Raw genomic sequence first — 23267 nt, 5'->3', positions numbered from 1 at the left:
TTGATTTCTTAGTGTAGCATGATGCTACAGTGTTGAAAGTAAAGGTACCAAATGGGTGTTTTTTAGCAATGTAATAGAAGAACTGTTTTGGCTTTCCCAAAAAACCTTTCATTGAAAACACTCTTAAAGGCAACAAAGGTTCTTTATTGGCATTTATGAACCATGAGTAACCATCAATAAAATGTTACTTACATTAGGAAAAAGGGTTCTTTTAAGAACTCTTCGCTGAACCCAAAATAGTTCTTCTATGGTACATCCCTGTTGAAAACCCCCCCCCCCAAAAAAACCAGCATATGCTGGGTTAGGTATGTTTTGTAGCTGGGATGCTGGTTTGAGTTGGTCCTTTGCTGGTTTATGCTGGTCCTTAGCTGGTCATGTGCTGGTCATAAGCTGGTTGGACCTTCAAAACAAACCTAACCAGCATATGCTGATTTTTTCAGCAGGGATCATTGTGAAACCTACTTTCAAATTCATTAAATATCTGAATCACTAAAGAAACTTTTGTGCAATGTAAAGGTTCTACTGATGTCAAAGAAACTTTACTTATAAGAATATATGATGGGTGATAAATAATTGTTGAAATAGCCAGACCAATTACAAAAACTGCACCCCCTTTAATGAATGAATCAAAGTTTGAGCATTGAGTCTAAGTCATATTTAGGGTTGTTTTAGACCTTTAGGGTTCTTGAGTGGTGAATAAACCAGGTAGTGATAGGCTATTTATAACATATATACTCAAATGCTAAATGTTCTCCACTACAGCAGTGTGTCTGCACTCTGCATTCCACTTTTTCCCCTCTTGTTACACGTCTCTCTTCCAAGTTTACACACTGTGCATTCATCCCCACTGGCTAAAAGAATGTACTTTAATACTCATCTGTCTAGCTTGTTTGAATTGTGCCGGTGATGAATGATATTTATTCTGCTCAGGACCTTGAGGTAGCCACATTTTAGCAGCCATTAATATTGATGATGGCATGCCCTGGCCACAGAGGGGCTTGTAATCTGCGGATGGGTGCGGGGAGTTGTGGTCTAGGGGTCAGTGTGTGTTTTCCAGTTCGTATTTCCAATCCAATCCGCACCTTAGTCTGATACCTTGATCTACGATTGGATATAGGTTTCTACAGAGTCAGAAAGAGTGAAAGAGCCAGATATAGAGGGTTCACTACAGGGTTGTTTTGTTCTGGACAGAGAGGGTTGAAAGATTTACCCAGCAACAAAAAAGGGGATAGAGGGGTTTTCAAATGTCCTCCCACTCCCTGTCCCGGCTCTTCCTGAAGAGAGGTGGGTAACAAAGAACAGCCTCCCCCCTGTGGTTCTCTTCAGAGGACGTGGGAGTACCTGCAAGAGGCAACACTTGGCTCAGCTCACAGATCTGTGCTGTGAGATCTACAGACAAGTTTTCCACAGTTGTGTCATGACATCTGAATAAATATCTCCATATGGAGACCCAAACAAAGTCACACACACACACACACAAACACTTGAACCAGAGTGCACAAACTCATATATCTGAATTATAAGCACGCCATACACTGGTGCCATTTGACGTTTGTTTGTTCAGCCAAAACATACACACATGTACTCAAACACAGGCCTTGTCTGAGCCCCATATTTCTACTCAGACCAAGAACCACTTCCATCTCGTCTAGAGCTGGCAAGCAGTCGGAAAACTGGAATGCGGTCTGAGGGAAACAGACAAACCACAGTCGCGTTGATCCAAAATAAACTAAAATGTGTTACACAGACACAATGTCATACACACACAAATGGATTTGGAAATGCAAAGCGACATTATAAATGCAATTTTACAAACCCTGTATTGCGGGGGGAAACAACAACAACCCTACTCTTAATCAGTATTTTTGTCTTTGTTTCCAGCAAAAGCATACTTAGATGCAAAAGTGCCACAAGACTTGTTTCAAGAGAATTTTTGTGTGTGTGTCTCTGTGTGTGTGTGTGTGTGTGAGAGAGAGAGAGAGAGAGAGAGAGTGTGTGTGTGTGTGTGTATTTAAAATGTATTTTGATATTATATATCTATTTTAAACAACCATCTACATTTAAACAATCATCTAAAAGATAGGCCTACACATTATATACAGTAGAGACCAAAAGTTTGGACACACCTTCTCATTCAAAGAGTTTTCTTTATTTTCATGACTGAAAATTGTAGATTCACACTGAAGACATCAAAACTATGAATTAACACATGTGGAATTATATATGGAATTATATACATAACAAAAAAGTGTGAAACAACTGAAAATATGTCATATTCTAGGTTCTTCAAAGTAGCCACCTTTTGCTTTGATGACTGCTTTGCACACTCTTGGCTTTCTCTTGATGAGCTTCAAGAGGTAGTCACCTGAAATGGTCTTCCAACAGTCTTGAAGGAGTTCCCCGAGAGATGCTTAGCACTTGTTGGCCCTTTTGCCTTCTGTCTGCGGTCCAGCTCACCCCTAAACCATCTCGATTGGGTTCGACAGTGGAGGCCAGGTCATCTGGCGCAGCACCCCATCACTCTCCTTCTTGGTCAAATAGCCCTTGATGCCTTCAGTGTGACTCTACAATTTTCATAGTCATGAAAATAAAGAAAACTCTCTGTTTTCAAACTGTTTTCAAAGATTCAAACTGTTCTTCGGCCTGAAATGTTAAGTGCAATGATCATGTTTCTGAGTGCTCTCAAACAGGCACGAACACACTGTCAGTTAGGAAAATTTAGTCTCTCATTTGCATGTTCCTCAGACCATTAATCCACTGTAATCTCTCATTTAATTTAAGATGATTGTCATGCGCTCTTGAACACAGGGTGGTCTCTTAGCTCTGTCGTCATTCGTGACAATGGCTGCACATGTGCGCTGAGCAAACATGAGTTACGAGTAGATTACAATCCCTATTCAAACCCTGCATAATCTTGGGTAATCAGCATCAGCCTACTGCACAGTCCATCCATGTACCGTAAAGCATATCATTAAGGTTTAGGGTTTATGGCTTGGTGCTCGCTCAGAGGATGACCTATTGACAAACAGACAGATTGCATGGCAACTACACCACAAGGTATTCCTGTCCCTGTGCGGAAGGGGTTTACTGTCTCGCAATTTTTTTTAGTTAAGCAAACATAGACAAAAACATGTCTAGGTCACCATAAAAATAAAATGTATTATTTGTATATATCAAATGTAGTTATCTTAATCCTAAACAAAGGATTAATGTTTGGTATTTTTTATTTAATATTATTTTTAATGACAGTTAAGGACACTTCCTTTCCTTTCTGTTATGCAAAAATAAAATAAACCTTAAAAATAAGAAAATGAATGAATAAATGAATGAATGGAACAAGGCAAGTTTATTTATATAACACATTTAATACACAATGGCAATTAATATGCTTTAAATAAAAGGAATTAATTAATAAATCAATAATTTATAAAATTAATAAATTAATAATCATAAAATTATTATTGATTATTAATTATAAGAGTGGACCATTACTCTTTTATATATATAAATATATAATAAATACATCCCCCCCTCCCCCCCCCTTTGATTTAATGCATAAATACAACCCGGACTTGTTTTTGTGACATTCAACCAGGCACAGCTTACTATTGTGCTGGTTTTCATAGAGTGTATAAACACACTTCAGCTTGCAAACACACCAGAGAGACATCCTCTATTTATATATGGCTCTCTCACTGTCTCTTTCTCTCAGCTTCAGTGACACAAACTCATGATCGGGCGGCATCAAAGAATATACATTCTGTCATGGTCTTTTATACACAAAATAACGGCTTCCTGCATTTATAAGCAATACATCCAAACACACACACACAACAACCCGAGTGTGGACTCACACAGATCTCGAGCTGCCGCCCACACTCTGAGCAGAAGGGGGAGGAAGTGACAGTTAGCTGTGGAATTCCTGCTGTGTGTCTCTCACTTAGCATGCACTTTTTGTTTCTTTGCCATACACACACAATGACAAACACCCATGGACTCTCACAGAGTGACAGGACTCTCAGAAGTTTCCAGCGTGTATTCTGGAGGAGAAAACCTCATTGTAATGTGGTATACCCTCACTATGGGTAGGCCCACAGAAACTCTGCAGATTTCAAACGCCTGTCATTCACAGAGTTGTATACTGCATGTTAATTAAAATGTATGAAATATTTTGGCTTCTTACACTGCATGCTTGATTGGCTGATTGCAATATTTGATGGTTTTTGTATAAAAACGACTATACCTTGAATTTGACCTTCCTCACTGTTTTACTGTCCTGCATTACACCAAAATCTCCTCTGGTACTGCAATACAATAAATTCAACTTTGAAATCAAATCAGTATTTAATGTCTGAAAACTATTTTTTTTTTTTTTTTTTTTTTTTGTATCTTAATTATTCCAAAGTAATGTATGTATGTAAATGTTGCAATACTTAATATTTGAAATAACTCAAATTCATGAAAAATCTTCTGGGATTTAAAACAGATTTAAGAGTTAGTCAATCCTATCTTTTATTTTATTTATTTATTAATTTTTGTGAATCTGTCCTTTGATAACCCTTTCAAATCCATCTTGAAAATTTCACCAGACTTTCCATATTAATGGGAAATGTTTCTGTGGCTTCATATAAATCGATCATAAATTCACTCCCAACATAAAGTCATAGCGCATTAACACATATGCTGAGAGCTTTGAGCAATAAAACACAAAGATGGCCAAAGAAATATGTAAACGACCTCCTGGTATATATCTAGTTAATGGTTTCCATAATTGCTCACAAAGACACACAGTGATGTGAAAATGCAGGGCATTAACATCGACACAAACATTTGGAGAAGGATAATATACAATTGCATCATTTTTTGGCCTCTTTGACCATCTCCCAAACCATTTTTCTGGCTCTTTGGACAAGATGCCCAATTCATCAGATGCACCATCTTCCTCCTCCATCACTCCTCCCGATGCTAAAAAATGCTAATACTATTGTGAGTGTGTGTACTAACAAAACAATTACCAAAGTCACAATTCATATTGTATTTCTCTAGTATTGCATTGCTAACATAGCATTTCTGCCTCTCTCTTTGTCTTCGGTCCCGTTCTTTCTGGCGGTCTTCTCAGAAACTCATGTCTGTGATAAAGCTAAAGGTGACATGATAAGCTGTGCAATCATCTAGGTCTGAGGTGCCCTAATCCCTGCCTAAGCCCTGTCATAAATCCATCTGTTATCTGTGTTACTCCTCTGCTCCTGACACCGAAACACAAAGCACCTGCGCCGAGAAGCCTCCTGTCAAGATACATTCTGCCTACAGATTGTGTGTGTGTGCGTGTGAGTGTCAGAGCTGGCACTTTGATTTATTGTGGCGCTCTGGCCCGTGCTCCTCTGGGCCAGCAGTGTGTGTTTCTTTTCTTTTGCACAAGAGGACAGAGTCGAGCAAATGTTAGCATGCTGCACGGAGCATTAAATTGTTTGCATAAGCAACTCTGCAGTAGCAGAAACACATAAAGAGTGTGTGTTGACGGCTGCATGTCCTTCATCAGAATTCCAAGGGATTCATTATTGTCATGATGTATGGAGATTAAAATGGATAGTTCAACCAAAAATCTTTCATCATTTACTTAGCATCAGGTTATTCTAAACTTGTATGACAGAAGAAGGTAAGTGTTTTGCTCTATCCAGTGAAAGACAATACTGGACCCCATGGTCCCTTTTCACAGACTGTGATGATGCATTTCCAATATCATGAGTCTAACCTAATCTTATCATGCTTTGGAAAAATCTAAATGAAGTAATAATTATAAACAAAAAGTCAAAATTATGAGATATTATGTCAGAAAAAAGTAAAATTTATGAGATAAAGTCATTATATATATATATATATATATATATATATATATATATATATATATATATATATATATATATATATATATATATATATAAAATATATAATGACTTTATCTCATAAATTTTACTTTTTTCACTTTTTTCACTATTTTGGGTGGGGGGGGGGGGTGAATAATCCCTTTAGAACTATTCATATCCCTAAATATGATTGTCAAACTGTAAAATCAGAAGGAAATGAAAGGCTGATAAAAATATGACATAACCGACTATCACTTAATAGTCTGCATCAGAAAAAAAAGTGCACTTTAAAACAGCAGCTGTTAAAAAGGTAGGCAGAAGCTATAAGCCCTTATGAAACCTAAAATGACAAATGGGACACCCTATGGTCTCAGATACAACAGGTTTGCCATTTGGGACAGGGCCTGCTAGTTCCAATTTAGATACACAAACTTGTTCACTCTGGAGTTTCTTAAATTCATTGCAAATGCAGGACTGCAAAGGACTCTGAAACTTTTACACTGACACTTTTATAGAGTTAGACCTGAGCTGTCTCTGGCACAGGGCCCTCCCTGTAGGAAGTGGGGCCTTAAATAATCATTCATTCTTTTTGGTGTCCTTTACATCCTTCAAGCTGTCATTTTTGCAGGCTTTATTGGACCGAATTTATAACAAACTACAAAAATCTCCCCTAGAATGAGAAATATTTGATCACTTTAAAGTTGGAATGTGGCCCAAATTTGAGAGAGAGGATGAGGTGTAGGTTGTGTAACTGACAACGTTATGCCAGCTGTGATATTCATCCTCATATTTATGGCTCTGTGTCCACTGTTTGTCCTCTGTGACAAATCTTCTACTTAAGCAGACAGTTTTTTGGCCAATGCCTTTGAGGTGATTTTAATGTTAAAAGCAATTTCATTTTTCATGAGATGACGAAACTTTACAAATGCCACCAGGAAAATACTAAAACAGTTTATTCAGCTTGGGAAATAATAAAAATAAAATAAAAATAGAAGGTATATAAAAAAAGGTATCCATGTAAGTAGTATAAACAAACAACAACAATCTATATAATAATATCCTCAAGCTTAACTCAAATCAAGACAAGGAAAAAAATATATATCCATCTCCGTATCCTCTGGCGCCCCCTGAAGGGAAAAAAAATATTGACATTCGAAAATTGCTTGTATACAATGAGTGTATAAAGTGTTTAGAAAGAGAATGTCAGAAAAAACACCTTTCATTAGATTGATATCTTGTTTACAATCTAGATATAGTAAATGGATGGTTGTTCAACTATGAGACTTTTATGTCCATTTGTTTTATTATATATGGAAGATACTTTTTGCCACAATAAATAAATAAATAAATAAATAAATAAATATCATAAGCTTTGGTAAATCATAAGCCATAATTATAACATACCAAGTCAAAATGATAAGATACAAAGATAAAATTATGACAAAGTTGTCACATTATGAGATTTTAATGTCAGAATTATGGCTTTTAATTAATATTTATGATTTAGTATTTCATAATTTAAAAATATGTCATTTTTATGATTTACCAAATAACTATTTGGCCTTCTAAAATTATATGAAATATCTAATTAGATGCACATTTCTAAATGTGAGTACACTACAGAATTATTTTACCATGTATTTCTATAACAATGATACTGGTCAAATGAATACATTTTATTATTTTTACCCATATCTCAGACCTAGACTTTCAATCAGGAAGAAAAATTACTCTTATAAATATTAATTTCAATTTTAGAACATTTACAATATTTTGTAATCTAATGAAACAAACCATTTCGTTGCTTATTCTAAATCAGTTTAATTATTATTTTAGGGTTACCAAGCACCCTTAGTTGAAGAAACAGAATTATAGTTGCACTGCTACAAAAAATAAATACATAAATAAAATAATAATAAATAAATAAATACCTTCTATCTTTCATGTCTATAAAAAACTGATATGTGAAGGAAAATAAAATGAGCATCAGGTTGTGCCTTTAAAATTAAATAAATAGATAAATAAATATTAAACAGCATAATAAACAGCCAAGATTTATGGCTGTCACACCTCTGACCTCAAGGTCAAACTAATTGTACGTATCAGTAATTGTGCCCTGTGATTTCACAGGCATTTCCAATCAATGTCACAAGGTCTAGCCTGAGTGTACTCACTTTGACAGGTGATCTATCAGCCTGTCTTCCAGCTTCAGAGGACCCAGGTGTAACATTTACCCCATGAATTTTAATCTCGGAATCAAATATTTATCATCAGAGCGCAATGAATGAGAGAGCTGGTGACCTGACATGTCTTCTATCGGTCTCTCTCTCTCTCTGTGTGTGTCTCCAGAACAATAATTTGAGATATTAATTTGTTAACCTCCCACTGGGTCATTATAAAGGAATGGAGAGACGCTTACAACCACCCACATCCAGTAATTATTCAGACTGAGAGCAAACATGTGAAAAGATTGAAGTGCACGAGCAGAAAGTCCCTCTCGCACAGATAAGAGGAGGCGTACAATATGATTCCCATGTGTTGCAGAGCAGAATGTGGGGGAGAGTGTAGACAGAAAGAAAGGTCTCAAAAAAAAAGAGAAAAGTGAAGAGATATTGAGAAGGAGAGCTAGGTGTCACAGTGATGATTAATTCAGCTGAGAGAGAGAGCCAGATTGATCTTTAGACAGTGGGGAATGAATGTGTCTGTCTGTCTATCTATCTATCTGCTCATTTCTCTACAAATATAACCTATACAAGTCTACCCGTCTAACCATTTATCTACCAATGTCTGTTTGTCTACCCTACTACCTACGCATTTATCTACCCATCTACCAATATAACCTACCCATTTTCTACCGATCTACCCATATTACTATTCATCTAACCATTTATCCACCCATTTATCTACCCATCTGTCTGTTTATCTACCCACCAACTACCTAACTATATGAACTACCCATCTATCTACCTACCATTCATTCATGTCTGTGTGTTTGTCTGTCTTCCCATCTACCCACCTACCTAACCATTTATCTACCCATCTAACCATTTAGCTACTCATCTACCCATATGACCGTTTATCTACCTACCCATCTACCCATATAACCTTTATTTAGCTACCCATTCATCTATCCATCCATATGTTTGCCTGTGTAGTCATCTACCTATCCATCCATCAAAATGTCTCACTAAATAAATATATAATACTGAAATAGAAAATCACTTTTCATACTGTTGAGAATGCAGTTAGGAAATGTATGCTAAAATACAGCTATTATACACACACACACACACACACACACACACACGCGCGCACACACACACACACACACACACACACACACACACACACACACACACACACACACACACACACACACATATATATATATATATATATATATATATATATATATATATATATATATTATAAAGCCACAATATTGCTTAAATGTTAAGCCTGGTTGCAATTTCCTGGAAATAAAGAATAAATGATTTATTAGTCGACAGGAATAGAATTTGCTCACAACAGACAGCTTGCACCTTGCATGAGATGTTTTCTAAATATATACATTCTGTGTCTCACGATTTTTTCAGATATGCAGCATTTACACAGAAATGCAACCTGAGGCAATTTTACATGACAAAACCTCTATTTCACGATTAATAGTGTGTTACGCTCAAAGGTACACATACTAGCAAGAGAAACTAAATATATGATCTTTACATTAACTTTCCCCCTTGATGCTTAGATTCCAGTATTGAGATGTTTTCTAGGTCACAGAAGCCGTGCATGTTCATTTGTTCTTTTGCTCAGAGGGGAACATTGTCATTCTCACCACTAAATGGGTCACGGTAAAGAAGATGTTTAGCTAATCCTCACATTGCACAATAAACAACTTCCTCTATTTGGTAGATTGAAGTAAGGTACACTCTGATGTCAACGGTCTCAAAACGTCTAAATCACCTGTAATTATATAATACCATCAGATGAAGTAAATTCATCTCAAATATTTGAACAAATGATCTTAAATAGATGAAAAACAATGATATGCATGGCCATATAAATATTAGTCATGAAAGGGACAAAAAAATGAATTGCATAACAAAGTAGCAAAAAATAGATCATAATACTAAAGCTACTTTTACTTTTTACAGGGTTTTTTCATTGCATTCTTAGCCCAAAATTGCATTCTTAGCCACAAAACTCGTCTCTTTCATCAGCATTTGACTGCATCCTTAAAAAAAAATATAAAAATGCTTTCTCTTTCATCACATTGTCTTGTCGAAACTTTGTATTTCAAGCAATTCCTGTAATGACTCATTTGTTGTATTCCTAAACTGTAAGTCACTTTGGATAAAAGCATCTGCTAAATGAATAACTGTAAATGTATTACATGCAGGATGTTGATTTACATCATTCACAATACTTGTGATATATACTTAAGGCAAAATGTAAACAAAAATGTATGCAAATACTAGCATATGCACAACAACTTCTCACATGGGATGTGCGTAATTGCTTGAGATACTAAAAAGAAACAGTCGCAGATCAATCTGCAACACATCTGTGGTTGGAACTTGCCTTGTAAGCACTGTAATATCGCAATATTGGGTTTCCTGTCCTCTTTTTCCATGGCTGCTGCTGTCCCCGTTTTAGAGCCTGCATCTGATTTGTGATTTTAAGATACATGTGCAACTGATCTTGTCGCTCATTAGTATATAAGGCCCTGCAGTGCTATAGCAAACATCTTTGACTGACTGAAATCCGCTGCGTAATGTCTCATCTCACCATCACTCTCATCAGCAGCATTCTCCTAAGCCTGTTTCCACACACTCCAGCAGCATGTAAGTTTCTTATGGAGACCTTACTGCTTTTTTGCATTGTTTTGGTAATTGCTGTGACTTTGGCTATTTTTTTCTATGTCATTTTAACTGATGAACTTTATGAGGGTCTATGACTTTAAGAAATATGTTGTGTGTGATGTCAGATGGGCCGCTGAACTATGCCTGCTGTGTGAAATACACTCGAAATCCTCTGCCCTTAAGAGTGATCAAGGGCTTCATTGAGCAGAGCTCCCGCGAGGTGTGTCGCATAGATGCCATCATGTAAGTTACTGTAATCTAACCGCAGGAATGAGTCGGGGTTCACCCATTTACCCACACAATGTGGTTACACCTAAAGAGACACATTTTAACCATTTAAATATTTGAGGGTGCAGTACAAAAATTTAATAAAATCCCGCAGCATTCACAGACACTAACTTTACACAAATAAATTTTGACAAACAGTCATGCTCTTTGAATCATTCTCAAATCATGCTAAAGAACAAACTTCTGTAGTTACTGCCATTGAAGAAAACCGAGAATTAAAAATAAAATAAAATTATAATCCTTAATAATTCATGTTAATCATGTTGACAATATAGTATACAATGAAAAAGTAATAACATCCACTAAATGAACATTGCATAAATATATAATACACTACTGATCAAATGGTCAGGGTCGATAAGCCTTTTTAAATGTTTCTGAAATATGTTATTTTTATTTTGTATTTTTTTATGCTCACCAAGGCTACACTTATGTGATAAAAAAAGAATAAAAAAATAACAATGTTAAATGTTTAAACAATTTAAAATACAAGTTTTCTAATTTAATATATTTTATAAATTATTCCTGTCATGACAAAACTAAATTTCCGGCAGCCTAATGGCATGATTCTTCAGATAAATATATTATTATTCTTATTAAATATGTTAAAAATAGTTTTTCAAAATAAGAGCATTAATTTGAAATCAAAATATTTTGTAACAGTGTAAATGTTTGATCAATTTAATGCATATTTGCTGAATAAACAAGGTATTATTAAAATGTATTTAAAGTCAGTCTTTTGCTCCCTAATATATTTGTGCAAATACAGAAACAACTTCCTGTGATGTTCAATAATAATCACTATAAACTACCTTCAGGAGAAAGTTTGCCATTATTGTGTTCTAAAATTGTCACGATCTTCTTTCTCTTTAAGTTTTTTCACCAAGAACAAGAAGAAGGTATGTGCAAGTGTCGAGGATCAGTGGGTGAGAGCAGCGCTTGCACATCTGAGGTAAGAAAGAATAAAAAAAAATAAAAAAAAAAAGTCAGCTCTAATTTTTAGCAAACATACCATGTATACAGTAAATAATGTGACAAACTGGAATTCATATTGATTTCTTCTTTTATGATGACCAATGTAACAAATGACTTGGATTTACATTTTCTTTGTAGGTCCAAAATAAATAAACTGACAGTAAAGGGAGCTCCACGTCTCACCACTGGACAGAAACAGTTGATTTACACAACCACCAAAAGCCCATGAAGCTCTTGCAAATCATGTGGCTTTAAACATAACATATGCTGGAAGATTCCATTAATTACTGATGCTTATCATCACAGATCATGCTTTAAATTCTATTCTGATTATATCCTTAACAATAAAAAAAAAAATTGTTTTATACTAACTATATTTTTCTACTTTTATGTATTAAAAAATTATAATACAGTCTGGGATGCTGTATTTATTTGTCTTAAAAAAAAATTTTTAAACTGAAATAAAAAATGTATAAAAATATTTTTCTTTGCATGCTACTTACTGCAAAATACAACCCCATTCGGAAGAGAATATAACTACAGTCAACACTCATTGCTTTAGAACAAACCGTAGCATATCTGTGAAAAGGTATAAGCTTCGGATAAATCTGAGACTAAATTCATAATCTCATCTCTGTCGTCTTCAATTCCGGGAGGCCTGGGTACAGGAGTCCCAATATTAATATTGTTCATCAGCTAAAAGAAAGAGACAGTGAGTGAAGATGATGTGAGACAAACATATAGCAAACAGCAGCTAAATTCTCCTAACTTCTGATTTGCGCTTGTTAAATTATAATGTGAATAACTGTTTTTGATGTTAAAGGATTCAGCAAAAATTTGTAATGAAAAAGATGTGCTTCAAGGTATTTATATAACCTGAAGATACTCCTCAAAGTTGATGGCGTTGTACTGACGAGTGTCTACACTGTCAAACATCGCTCTGCGCTGCTCGGGAGAAGTGGCATCTTGAAAGACGTCAAGCATCTCATTGCTGTCCCAGAGTTCATGATGCGATGGTAAAGAAAGAGAGAAAAGGAGAATGAGAGAGATCATCAGTATTTCATGTATCTGGTCAATTGGAGTGTGAAACCTCTGCTGTTAGAGATTCATATGACATTCTTTTGACATACGTCTAGGTTGACCTTTGAAAAATGCATTGGTGGGAAACTATCACTTACAAGGTAGCGTAGTGAAGAAGATAGCCTTGATCTCTGACAAAAACCTCAAACTGATATCTAAGGTTCAAGATGTCTTCAGATGTCCACTGTGGGTATTTCTCCTTCAACTTTTCAACCACTTCACTCCAGTGACGTCTATATTCTGAAAAACATGTGATTTACTGAAAAAACAATGTCAACACCATGTGGATCGACATTGTGCCAGTTTCCACGATGAACACCAACAGATCGTAGACATACTTTGGTTTTGTGCAATGCATCATGTACAATAAAATCAAAAGTGCTGCTTTTAGGTTACTGCTGGCAAACTATTAAATGTCCCTCACGTTTCAGAAATTGTAATACTCATACCATAAAACATGGCCACTTCCTTTTTGGAGCGCATATTCTGCCGATGCATGGTTTCGCAGAACTTCACATTGATTGCATGGCATTCCGCATAAACATCTTCTTTATCAGCTGTAATAACAAATTTACATTTATTCATTAAGCAGACGGTTTTATCCAAAGCGACTTACAAATGAGGACAGTGGAAGCAATCAAAGACAACAAAAAGAGCAATGATATAGAAGTGCTATAAAAAGTCTCTGTTAGCTTAACACAGTACACGTAGCATGGGCTTTTAAATAATATAAATAAATAAAAAGAAAACAGATAGAATAGAAAAAGAATAGAGCAAGCTATAGTGTTATCAATAAGATCAACTTGTAGTACATCAAATTTTATATATCCCAAACAAATCTGTAAGCTTACTTACAGTAGCCTACACTTACTCTTGCTTTACACTAACGTTAGCCTACTGTTGATATCTATATTGTTAATAATGATCAATCACTTGTGGTTTACAAATAAGAAAAATAACATTAGAGAAAACACGTACGATTACATTAATAAATTAACTAAACAAATTATTTACAACGGTAAAAAAAAAAAAAATAATAATAATAATAATAATAATATATTAGTTTCAACGGTTAGTTCAGTTTTTCGGTCACTGACCCTCTATAAGCGCAGAATCGGGAAGATCGAATATCTCAGGCGGTTTCGCCAGTGGAAAAGCAAGGAATGAGCCCATTATCAGTTGTTTGTGAAAAGTCTGTCAAAATGTTTGTTATTTGTTTTGATTTGAGAAACCACAACGAATGATAAGTGTGCATCTGAAAGAAGAACGCACGTCGAGGAGATCGCGTCCAAGTAACTGCGCGCGCACTTCAAACACGTGATGAGAATGAGACGTTTTTCATTTGCTCTGATGAACTGTGCATGTAAATTAGTGAACGCAATAACTAATGACTCATTAATGAAGGTGCATCGCGAAAAATTACAAGCAAGGCTGTTTGAAATAAGGGAGAAACCAAAAATCTACAAAATTCTTATAAAATATCTTCATAGCAGCAAATATAGGATAATAAAAACAAAAACAAAACGTGCAGAAAACAGTGGCTAGAATGAATTAATGAATGCATAATGTCATGCAATCAATCCGAACAAACAAACAAACAAATATACCTATTAATTTAACAAACAATTAATAATAAAAAACTAATACATATTTTTAATTTAAATCATGAGTAAAATAAATAGGCATATAGCCTATACAAATAATTTAATCCCAGAACTAATTTACATAAAATGAACAGAAACATCTTCAATGACTAGCCCATAAAAGCATGGCAACAGTGTAGCCAGGCTTTGAAAATTATTGAGGTCCAGGGGGTATAAATAATAACCCCCTTTTTATAGAATTGTGGTATAATAACCCCCATAACTAATTATATTAACACTTTAAAAGAGACAGAAGTTTGTGAAAGATGTTTTCTCTGTTTAGGAGGGATGAACATTTTTAAACCATGCCCTATTTATTGCATCAAAATCTGTTAATAGGCCTACTTTACTATATTTATGCGGTGGACCATTTTATCAGTTGTTTATTATTCAGGCAACCATCCTACATATTGCTGTTAGAGCTTTTATTTATTTATAACCATAGCCTACCTGACAACTTTGTCTAGATTTGTGAAAATGTAACTACTAGGCTATTCTGAATAATTTAGCATAGACCTCTTCAAGGCTAGTGTTTGCATATTTAATTTCATTCTGTAACCTACTTGTTCTACTGATATCTGCACTAGTGTTAAATGCTACAGATTTTGACAGCGCTTATGACGTTTCTGATAAATAATATAATGATTTTTCAAATCAATTAATTATTATTAATTTTTTTTAAATTATTATTATTATTTTGCATTTCCTTTACTGTATGAAATAAAATAAAATTTTCCAGAAAAAGCAGGTGTTTATGTGGGCTCATGGCAAATATGGTGTATTGATACGGAAATACAAATAGATTTTGGTACAAATAATAGCAGGATTCCTTTAGAAATACTGTAGCAGAGGTAAGATAGGTAAAGCAGTTTATTGTTCAACCTGTTAACAAATGCTGTACTTTTTAACCCCATATTAATTCTCCACTAGTTCTTAATTGATTTTCTAATCAGACACTGTGCCTCTAACCCTATGGTTAAAAAATTGTGGGGTCGATGAGAATTCTTAATGTCAGTTATGCTCTCTAAGGCTGCATGAATTTGATAAAAAATGCAACACTCTGAAATAACAATTTTAAATATCTGTTTGTTCCCCTTCAGGAACTCGAGCTGCGTCCGAGAACGCTTTTTGGGAACGCCCTTCAGCGTGACCAGCTCTGAATAATATGTGTAATCAGTTTTATGAATGGGCGTGACGTCATAGGTGGGTGACGTAGTGACCAGGAAGCTATAAAAGCACGTGAGGCAAAACAAGCGTCAGCTTTCTGTCATTCAGCGAAGCTCTGTGTGTGTGTCAGTTACGAAGCAAATTACGTGTCTGTCAGTCTTATTTACTGTTGTCTCTCTTGAAAAGTTGTACAAGCATATCATGGCAAGAAAGGCTAAAAGTAAGACGAAGCATTTGGGCGAAAGTGGATTGCGTTTCAAGCTGTGTGTTCCTCCATGCTCTCGCTACATCACGAGCGGGGATACACACAGTTTGTGCGTGTACTGCTTGGGAGCAGAGCACGCAGAGTCGGCACTGTGAACAGCTTCCCCTGTGTATGCTCTGCTCTCGGTAAGTTTTCTCGAGCGTTCCTCACAGTGCTGGCCCCGCTTTCGCTGAGGCAGAGCGGCAGCTGCACTCGTGGGGATCGCAATAGTATCTGGTGCAGGGAATGCAGATGGGCGAGTCCCTATCTTCGTCCTCATCTGCCAGATCCAGCGTTCGCTCTCTGGGATCGGAAGCGTGCTCCGGCAGACGCAACGCTCCGCCTATCTGCCTCCAAGGAGGTGGACGAGGAGAGCGTCGACGGATTGCCCTGTCAGTCACTACAGTATGAGGAGTTGTTGGAAGTGATAACTAGCGCGGTAGCCAAGTTAAACATTGATCGGTCCGCCAAGAAAAAAAGGCGAACTGCAGAAAAGTAAATTAGATGAGCGGTAACCAGCAGGTCAGGCTGGTTCATGTCTGCATACGATGTCTGTGTTACAGACATACCAGGCTGATCTACTAAAAGAGCTAGATGAAGGTGAGGAAGTAAAAGAGGAAAATATTTCTGAGTTTAGGAACACCGCTGATTTAGCCCTCCGCGCCACCAAGGAGACCGCCCGCACGATTGGGCGGTCCATGGCAGCTCTGGTGGCAGCAGAAAGACATCTGTGTGGTTGACCCTGTCTTTGCCTTCTGGTCTGTTCGGTGACGACATCAATTCCATCATTGACAGATACCAGGAGGCTCATAAACAGTCTGTGGTGTTCCAGCAGTTCTTCCCTCGCCATTCTCTAGTTCAGGGGGCTGCTGGGCGGGAGCAGCCCAGCTGTCTACCAGCTCCTCATACAGAAAGGTGCAAAAAGTGAGCGTCGCCTCTCATGCTCCCCCGCAACGGGACCGAGGTCGGTGGCGCTCTAAGCAGGAGGCTTCTAAGATGAGGCCCGATCTGAGGGTCGTGCTTCAGTCCAGGAAGCCCTCGACATAGTGGTACTGACAACCAACAACAAAAAGCAGGACCGCTGAGGGTGACCCCTTCTGGGTAAGAGCGAGGTGCACCGCATTATACGGTGTCCATCTCTCCTCAGAGCCCGACAGCAGCTCGTTCAGGTGTTTCCTGCCTGTCCTCCGCTTCAGGGCACTGAGCTAGCAGCTCAAGGTACATCAGAGACCAGCCTCGAGTGATTGGTTCCCTTAGTAGACTATTTAGCAGTGTGGAAGCTACTGCCAAATGTGTCTCGTTGGCTCCTGCAGACTGTAGAAAAAGGTTATCAAATTCAATTCAGCTCTCTGCCGCCACCTTTCAGCAGGGTGTTTCCCACACTAGTGGGCCCCGAGCAGGCTCTGATATTGGAACAGGAAGTAACTACTAAATACTAATGAAGTTCATGATGCTTACTATCAGGCAGGTCATGTCTCAGATAAGGTCCGAGGACTGGTTTGTCACAATAGATCTAAAAGAAGCTTATTGTCATATCTCCATCCTTCCCAATCACAGGAAGTTCCTAAGGTTTGCTTTGGGGAAGTCGTGGCCTAATGGTTAGAGAGTCGGACTTGAAGGGTTGTGAGTTTGAGTCTTGGAATTGTAGGTGGGGGACGCATGTACAGTGTTCTCTCCACCTTCAATGCCACAACTTAGGTGCCCTTGAGCAAGGCACTGAACCCCAACTGCTCCCCGGGTGCTGCAGCATAAATGGCTGCCCACTGCTCCGGATGTGTGTTCATGGTTTGTGCACTTTGGATATGTTAAAAGCAGAGCACGAATTCCGAGTATGGGTCACCATACTTGGCTGTATGTCACTTCACTTTCAGGGGCGAAGCTTACCAGTATTGAGTGTTTCCTTTTGGCCTAGCACTCTCACCCCAAACTTTCATGAAGTGTGTGGATGCTGCGCTGGCTCCGCTGCAACTCCAGGGCATCCGCATACTAAATTATGTAGGCGATTGGTTGATTTTGGCTCAATCAGAGCAGATGGTGGTTCGGCATCGAGATGTGGTTCTCGCCCAAATAAAAAAGTCGGGGTTAAGATTAAATGGCAAGAAAAGTGTGTTTTCTCCATTACAGAGGACCACTTATCTGGGTGTGGTGTGGGATTCAACCGCGATGCAGGCACGTCTGTCCCCTGCTCGTATCGAGTCGATCCTCACGTCAGTCAAGAGAGTCAGAGAAGACCAGTCACTCACTGTCAAGCAGTTTCAGAAACTAAATACAATACACACATACAACCCGCAGTATGGCGGCTTCTGAGGCCTTCTTGTCAGGTGTGTCCATGCAGGACATCTGCAACGCAGCTGGATGGTCCATGCACCTCACATTTGTCAGATTTTGTGGTCTAGATCTGCGAGCCACTCCCAGCTCTTCTATGCTCTTGCCTTAGCTGTGCTTCTGTATACACACTAGGCAGGGACTTGCAAGTCTGGCGGCGTGGGCATTCTCGTTCCCAAAAAGCGTTCTCGGATGCAGCTAGAGTTCCTGAAGGGAAACGTTCCAGGTTACATGTGTAACCATGGTTCCCCGAAGGGAACGAGATGCTGCGTCTCTGCATCCCTGCCAGACTTCGCTTCATTACTAGAAGCTGACACTTGTTCCACCTCACGTGCTTTTATAGCTTCCTGGTCGCTACGTCACCCGGCTATGACGTCACACCAATTCATAAAACTGATTACACATATTATTCAGAGCTGGTCACGCTGAAGGGCGTTCCCAAAAAGCGTTTCATTCCCTTTGGAGAACCATGGTTACACATGTAACCTGGGACGTTGTTTTAGGACGTTTTAAATTGTTTTTTATTCCAGTGATGGTGAAGGTAAATCATTTAAATAGATGCTGATTTGGTCCTCAATTTTTTTTTTTTTTTTTTTTTTTTTTTTACTTTTAATTGTATTATTCTTTTTTTTTTATACATTTTGAAAACAGCTTTTGGAAATTATTATTATTATTTTCAGAATTATCTGATGAATATAAAAACAACATAATTCATTTGAAATAGAAGTCTTTGTGACATTATAAATGTCTTTACTGTCACTTTTGATTAGCTGTGTTCTTGCTAAATTAAAGTATTACTCGAGAGTCCACATCGTGTCTAAATTTCATCAAATCCTCATTTACTCCCTACAGAAAATATTGCAATATTGATATCACAAATTATATTAAGATTATTTATAATAGACATTTTTCTAGCAGTTGACCCATAAAGTAATACAGTGAATGACAATGAAAAGACTTTCCACCATCTTCTTTATTTAAATATAATTCTCCTTTTACAGAATTGTGTGGCATAAATATATCAATTTCATGACAAAACATATAGATTGTAACTTATGAGAACTGTTTGGTCAGTTGATACAGTACAATCAATGGTTTAAGTCATCAAATTATTGCAGCTCCAAATACTTAAAAAATCGAATAAATACACGTAATGCCACATTTTAATACAATGATAAATTAGATTATGTATATACTTTAAAAATGAATGAAATCTATTTATGCAGTCGTTGTATGGAGAGGGTGTAGAGAGGGGTGTAGAGTCAGTGCTGTTCATGTTCATCCCCCATCTGAGCAAAAGAGAACACATTGAAATTTTGTTATGTAAAAATTTCTATTCTTTCTGATGAGCCAGTTTTTATGTTGTCAAATGTATATATATATATATATATATATATATATATATATATATATATATATATATATATATATATATATATATATATATATATATATATATATATATATACATATATTTAATGGCATGTCTCTTGCATCAGTGTGCGTTCATCAGTGACTTACTCTTGAAGTTGAATTGTTTTTGAACTCCTGGATTTTTCGCTTCACCCAGCTCTCCTTCCAGTGGCTACATCTCGGACCTTCAGCTGTGAAGAAACTGTTTGGCAAGAAAGGTCGAGAGATTTAGAAATTACATTTTTAAAAAAAAGAAGAAAAAGGTGATGCTGTAAAGACAAAACAGATATTATTTATAGAGAATACAGAGAAAAACTTACATGACAGCTTTGACACAAGGAGGGTTTCTTTTCTGAAGTCTGAATCCTGTTATAGGTAACGTGATTTCCTTGTCGGAGACGCTTTTGCAGCATTGAATGGGCTTGTTGCGGATTTGTCCATCTAATGAACAGAGGAGTTTGATTAGATGCCTTTCTGTAATTCAGCCAGCATACATGAATTCTGAAGTAAAATGCCATAGATACTTACACGTCCCTGAGAGCATCACTGACATAATGACAGCAATGGCAGCAAGACTCATCATCTGGTTGAACTGCATGTTGTCTTCTTTGATGAGGCCCTGAATCTTCGGAATCTTCCGAGTTAGAAATGCACACTGAAACCTCAATAACACCACCTTTATATATCATCAAAAAGAGGAACTGTCTGTAAGATTTACCACAGAAATTGCACACATCTTCATGACATTTTCTAGATAAACTGCCTCCCTTAATTCTGCTTATTCATGTTTTTGTTTTGTTTTTTTCCAGATATTTGATGGTGCAATTATTTGCTTGAGGAACAGATTAAAGGAAAGACCCTAAGTCAGTGATGCAGGCATTTTTCTAAAGAAAAGAAAGTTGGAGGATGTACTTTGGTCATGTGAAAAACCTGACGTCATTGAGGACAGTGAATCATGGATATTGCAAGTTGTTTAGTTGCCAAATACAACTTATCTAAGATAAGAAGAACAAATTTAATGGTCTTTATCTCAGTGAAATTAACAAACAGGCATCCCTATGTATTTACTGTAGTCATGCTTTTGTTTTTATGTTTTCATATTTTAGTTCTAAACAACACTACCTGGATTTTATTGTCTTTCCAGGTCTGACAATAAACAGCATGCACCTTAAAGCGGCTGGAAGAAACATTTCTAAAATGCAGCTTTGCAGATAAATGGTTTTAAATAATCCATCTGATTATTATTAATTACTGGTGAATATTCTCTACAACTTTAGAACTGGTTTTTTTTTTTACCGTGGTGCACTACTTCATATAAATTCTAATTTGAGTATTTACAGTCCTTACCTAACATCTAAACTCACAATGAGATTTATCTTAATAATTAATTACTATGTAAATTATGAACAAAACGAGATATAATTGAATGATGAAAATCTTAGGGCTTTCTCTATCTCACTTTCAGAGTAGTAACAGAAACAACAGGAATCAAATGTGAAGTTGTCTTTACATTTATATGAATATCCATAATGCTGCAGTTTAGAGTGAAACTATAGCCCATATATTGAAGAGTGGTTAATGCATCAAATATTAAGTCCAGCCGCTGGGTCTTTTTCATCCTCAGTTTTACAAGTGTTCTCATTTTAACACCGTTCATAATCTGTTAGTGAACATCAGTATATAGCCTATATTGTCATCTTACTGGTCAAATATTAATGACGTGGAGTTGATTTAGTTGGCCAGTAAGAAATCAATCGATTTCAATGTTTCTGAATCAGTTCATTAGAATAGAGATGACTTTCAAGGTTGTGGTATTATTACAATATGAAGATCCTGAAAGTTCAAACTTTGTCAAACATGATCTGCTCTGCTCAGGATAAGCGTTATCCTGATGAGGATAAGTGCCTCAATACTGAGTTTTATAGGAATAGATTTAAATTAAAATAAACACTATAAGCTTAATGCATCAAGATAATTATGCACAAAGCTGATTTTATGTCACCAGATGAGCCTGACAGCTTGTAATATTAGAGAGTGCTGCCTCCTAGAGGTGAAACAGATAAAACACGAGAAAGCCTTTAACTTTACAACCGCTCCACTATTGTGAAGGTAATCAAAACTGACCAGTGTCTCTAGTAGTATGTAACTAAAATGATTAACAATAACTATTAATGTCTCATTATTAGCCTATAATCAGACCACAGATGTAGTTATTTAAGAGTCAGACATATACATTCAAACTTGGTCTGTTCATATCTGATGGACATCCTCTGCTTGAACATGTTGAAACAAAACCTCTTATTAACTGAATCTGTAATGCACAAATCTTCAACATCAGATTCAACATTGCAAAACCAGCTGATGTGAGTTTGAGTCTAGTTTATCCTGATCACTCATCAGTGTAACAACAAACACAACTTCCACTTTATTTACCACTTTATTTGAGCACAAGCATTCTTTTGCTTTCAATTTAGATTATAACAGATATGGATTGTGACATACAATCAATGGCTTTTGTGAGCAAAATTCCAAATAAATATTTATGAATAAATACATAAATTCTTCATACAATAAGTTACATCCCAATAAATAACAGCATTTTTCAGCAGAGCCCATGATGGTCAGTGTAGGTATCTTAAGAGTTTTTAAGGGGATGAGGTAGTGAGAGGTGTAGAGACAGTGCTGTTCGTCTTCCGTCTAAGAAAAAGAGAGATAAATAAAAGCATTATTCTATTGAAAAATCCATTTCATCCAACAGTCTTTATTTATTATCTTACCTGTGAAGTTCTGAGAACTCCCGTATTTTCTGCCTCATCCAGGCCTGCTTCCAGTGGCTGCATCTCTGGCCCTCAGCTGTAAAGAAACTGTGTGAGAAGAAAGATAGATAGAATTAGAAACAATACATGAAAAATGACTGATGCCGTAAAGACATAATTTATATTTATCTAACAGAGAATACTTACATGACTGCTTTGACACATGGCAGATTTCTTTGCTGAAATCTGAATCCTGTTATAGGTAAAGTGATTTCCTTGGTGGAGACGGATGTGCAGCATTCAATAGGCCTGTTTTGTCCATCTAATCAATAGAAGAGTTTGATTAAATGGTTTTCTGAAACAGCACAGATTCATTCTGAAGTTAAACATCATGGATACTTACTCGTCCCTGAGAGCATCACTGACATAATGACAGCAATGGCAGCAAGACTCATCATCTTCATCTGGTTGAACTGCATGTTGGGTTCTTCACTGAAGCCCTGAATCTTCAGAATCTTCTATCAGTGAAGGGACAGAAATGCTCACTGAAACCTCACTAAAACCACCTCTTTTAATATCATGAAAAGCAGGAAATGACTATCAGTTTTTTACACAGGATTTGCAGTTTTTCATTATTTTTACATCTA

At 36.7% G+C, this 23267-nt stretch overlaps 1 protein-coding gene across 1 annotated transcript; it reads left to right on the top strand.

The window, feature by feature from the left end:
* Positions 1-10566: 10566 nt before the first annotated feature.
* Positions 10567-12366, top strand: ccl20l (C-C motif chemokine ligand 20-like). The gene is made up of 4 exons (XM_026275410.1): positions 10567-10711; positions 10855-10972; positions 11892-11969; positions 12131-12366. The coding sequence occupies exons 1-4, from the start codon at positions 10642-10644 to the stop codon at positions 12219-12221; spliced, it is 357 nt and encodes a 118-aa protein (XP_026131195.1). The 5' UTR covers positions 10567-10641; the 3' UTR covers positions 12222-12366.
* Positions 12367-23267: the final 10901 nt, after the last annotated feature.

Source organism: Carassius auratus, chromosome 2 (genome assembly GCF_003368295.1).
Source record: "Carassius auratus strain Wakin chromosome 2, ASM336829v1, whole genome shotgun sequence".
NCBI lineage: Eukaryota > Metazoa > Chordata > Actinopteri > Cypriniformes > Cyprinidae > Carassius > Carassius auratus.
This window is presented reverse-complemented; position numbering and strand designations above follow the sequence as displayed.

What these genes read in the sequence shown, in the direction of transcription:
- ccl20l (XM_026275410.1), top strand. Translation starts at nt 10,642, where the DNA reads ATGTCTCATCTCACCATCACTCTCATCAGCAGCATTCTCCTAAGCCTG. An exon ending in TCCACACACTCCAGCAGCAT is followed by an intron (nt 10,712 to 10,854) that starts GTAAGTTTCTTA and finishes GTGTGATGTCAG; the next exon opens with ATGGGCCGCTGAACTATGCC. An exon ending in GCAGCGCTTGCACATCTGAG is followed by an intron (nt 11,970 to 12,130) that starts GTAAGAAAGAAT and finishes TTTTCTTTGTAG; the next exon opens with GTCCAAAATAAATAAACTGA.